This window comes from Saccostrea echinata, unplaced genomic scaffold (genome assembly GCF_033153115.1).
Source record: "Saccostrea echinata isolate AGI-Se365-2 ecotype Australia unplaced genomic scaffold, CSIRO_AGI_Sech_v1 ptg000033l, whole genome shotgun sequence".
NCBI lineage: Eukaryota > Metazoa > Mollusca > Bivalvia > Ostreida > Ostreidae > Saccostrea > Saccostrea echinata.
The window spans coordinates 14,395,314-14,398,392 of record NW_026889782.1 but is presented as its reverse complement, the minus strand read 5'-3'; the positions used below and the strand labels follow the sequence as shown (position 1 = coordinate 14,398,392).

Below are 3,079 nucleotides of genomic sequence, written 5' to 3'. Positions count from 1 at the left end.
CAAGAAAAAGGGGCTGACCCCTCAAATTAGGGGCTCAGAAGGGCCAAAAGTCTTTCATCTATAACTCTTTGATAATGTTAGATAAATCAAAAGAATGAAATCTAATGAGGGAAGTCTATATATTATTATTTTTTAATAAAGATCATAGTCAAAATCTTATCTCATCTTATCGGAAAATCGGACAGAAGACCTACTCGTTGCTCGCAACGAGATCTCATCTAGTTATTATTATTATTGTTGTTGTTGTGCTGTGTTTAGAACGAAAGACTCTTTGATCACTAGAATGCAAACTTCCTGTTACTACTATTTACTGATAAAAATATTGATGTCTTACTTTTAACTTATAAAGATTGAAATAAGTATGACCTACTTGAAAATTTTGTATAGCATGCCTGGCAATGTTACAATCATCGATGGTGATGAAAATTGTAATATAGGAAATGGTTGAAGTTTTTAGGTATGTCTCTTAGATAAGTCATTTTTGCTTTCAATCTTAATTGTCCACGAGAAGAAAATATTTGCTTTACTTTGTAATATTGCAATCAATTAGTTTATAATTCCATTATGTTTTAGTTTGTGAGTCTGGCTGGTATCCTTTTACAGGCCATTGTTATCATCTGAATAAAACAGCAGTACAGTGGAGAGATGCCCAGGTAAAATTACGAATTATCGAATATCTGTTCACACACCTATTATAACTGGGACCCCTTTTACATCGAGATGAAAAGTGTTTGTGCATTAACTTGTATACACACGTGTCCTAAACATTTCTACGTCTTTCATCGTTCCTCGTTTATTTTTAGTTTAAATTGATTTATTTGGTTCTTTAAAGTGTGACATTTTTTCTACTGCAAGTAGATCTTTGAACCCACTGCTTACGCTGCCAAACACTTAGTTTCTGTTTTAAATATACAGACTGTCAATCGCGTATGGCTTCATCCTTCAACAAATATCCATTAAGGTACAGACTATCAATCGTGTATAGCAGATAAGAAAGGCTTTACTCGTGTAAAGCAGATAAGAAAGGCTTCACTCTGTAAAAACACCTAGAATGGTACAATCTGTCAATCGTGTAAAACAGCTAGGAATAGGAAAGGCTTCAGCCTACAAGTTACACATTGAACCACTTTAGAGAAAAACTTTACAAAGTGAAGATTAAATAATCATAATACTTATAATTTTTATGTTTTAGACCCAGTGTAAAAGACAAAAATCCTACTTAGTAGAGGTGAATACAGCGGCGGAAAACAAATGGCTACTGGAAACTTTTTTGACGGCGAATGGTAAGCTAAATGTGTAGTTTTCATAGAGATACGACAAAATAATAGGGATTATCTTCTCCAGGTTTTTTTTGTTATTTCTGTAAGGTTTATCAAACGTCATTAGACCCAATAATCATGCAAGTTAATTTAATTACTTAATTTCACATTCTATAATTACGGTTTTTTTCACTTAAATTGTAATTCCACAAATGGATGAAAATGTAGCTTTGCTTAATATGCACCAGTTAATATTTCTCGCAGTTTTTTAATTATTGTATTGATATTAGGTAATGGAATCAGTCAGCCTGTGACCAGTTTGTGGTTAGGAGCAAAAAGAAGGAAAGGGATCTTAATGTGGGGCCATAGCAACAACCCAATCTCCAAACAGTCATGGGTAACAGAAAATCTTGATGGAAAGGGTGGCTGTGTGCTAATGAAGCACACGGGAATGTGGATTGATGTTGGGTGCTCATGGGACGAGTACTTTGTCTGTGAGAAAATGTTGTAAAAGCGAAAAAAGCATAGACCTTATTGAACTCTGTTGATAGTATTATGAAATTCATTTCTTCACGTTGTGTATTTATACCAGTTGATCACTCGCAGCGTATACATATTGCATTATTCAATCGTTGTTTTCATCAGATTAATATGTAAAGTAACAATATAATACTTGCTATGATTGTGATTAAATAATCGGTAAATAGTTGTAAAAGATATTGATTATATGCTGTCAATCGTATATTATTGTTTTGGAGTCGGGTTCACTGTATTTCGACCCGGTCTCGATCTCGATAGCATGTTTGATGTCATTTATCACGTTTCATCTTTGAACACTTCATTGTCATTGTTTTTATCAACTTAATAAAGTAATAGCTACTTGTACTTATCACATTTTGGAAGATAAAATCCCATTTTGTATGGTTATTAATGATTCTCCATTAGAAAACTTCCTTGCGTGCACTTTCCCTGATTTGTTTATTCCGGAAGTGGCGAAGGGTTGTTTCGGGTCAGCGATTGGTTAATTGAGGTAACCAGTGGGTACAGTAAAGGTATATTAAGAGCCGAAAATTCGTCTGCTATAGAGAGAAGGGGGGGGGGAGAAGTTGGGAGGATAACTGAGGCCTCCAAGTCGTTAACTTTTGAAGTTCTCCCATCATATGCATTTTAGAGGGATGGCAGACCTAATGCAGACCAGATGAGTAATTATATAAGTCAAGTTATATTAAATAGTGCCGCTGAGATATCCCTGTGGGAGGCCCATCGACGGGAAAACTTATGGGAGAATTTATGGGAGTTACAATTTATTAATAAAACTATATAGGACTTATAGGTTAGGTATAAATAAAGTATACTAAATTAAGGAAAGTATATTTTAGTACAAGTAGCTAATTTTTATAATTATTTTGGGAGATTTAGATTATTCATACGGGTTGTGGGTGTGACAGATATTTATGGTGTCAGATATTGTGATTTTTACAATAGTCATATCAAATTGTACATAGTATAAATAAATTTTATTTGTTGAACTTTTATCCTGACTTAATTATTTATTCTAAATAAAGTTGACGTACGGGAGTGGAAAGCCCACAAAGTTGCCCCACTCTCTCCCGAGGTGGGAGGCGCAACAATAGCAAGGTTTTTTTTTTGGAAAGGTCTCTGTCGCTTTACCTCTATTTGGTTATAAAAACACTGTAACCCCTAAATGTCGATTTTTATGTAGTATTTTATAATTAGAACATTCTTACTAACACTCACTAGAGCTTATCTTGTGTAAAAAAATAGGGATGTTAAGGCCATCTTTAAAAAATTGTTTGATT

General features: G+C 33.9%; 1 protein-coding gene across 1 annotated transcript; it reads left to right on the top strand.

The window, feature by feature from the left end:
• Nucleotides 1–388: 388 nt before the first annotated feature.
• LOC133198164 (macrophage mannose receptor 1-like) lies at nucleotides 389–1,770 on the top strand. Its single transcript, XM_061334301.1, has 4 exons — nucleotides 389–428; nucleotides 574–653; nucleotides 1,193–1,283; nucleotides 1,550–1,770. Exons 1-4 carry the CDS (start codon nucleotides 389–391, stop codon nucleotides 1,768–1,770), a joined length of 432 nt encoding a protein of 143 aa, XP_061190285.1.
• The last annotated feature ends 1,309 nt before the right edge of the window (nucleotides 1,771–3,079 follow it).

Excerpts from the sequence above, each read along its gene's own strand:
- LOC133198164 (XM_061334301.1), top strand. The coding sequence starts at position 389 with ATGCCTGGCAATGTTACAATCATCGATGGTGATGAAAATT. Across the intron at positions 429-573 it reads CATCGATGGTGATGAAAATT|TTTGTGAGTCTGGCTGGTAT; the intron begins GTAATATAGGAA and ends ATTATGTTTTAG. Across the intron at positions 654-1,192 it reads TACAGTGGAGAGATGCCCAG|ACCCAGTGTAAAAGACAAAA; the intron begins GTAAAATTACGA and ends TTTATGTTTTAG.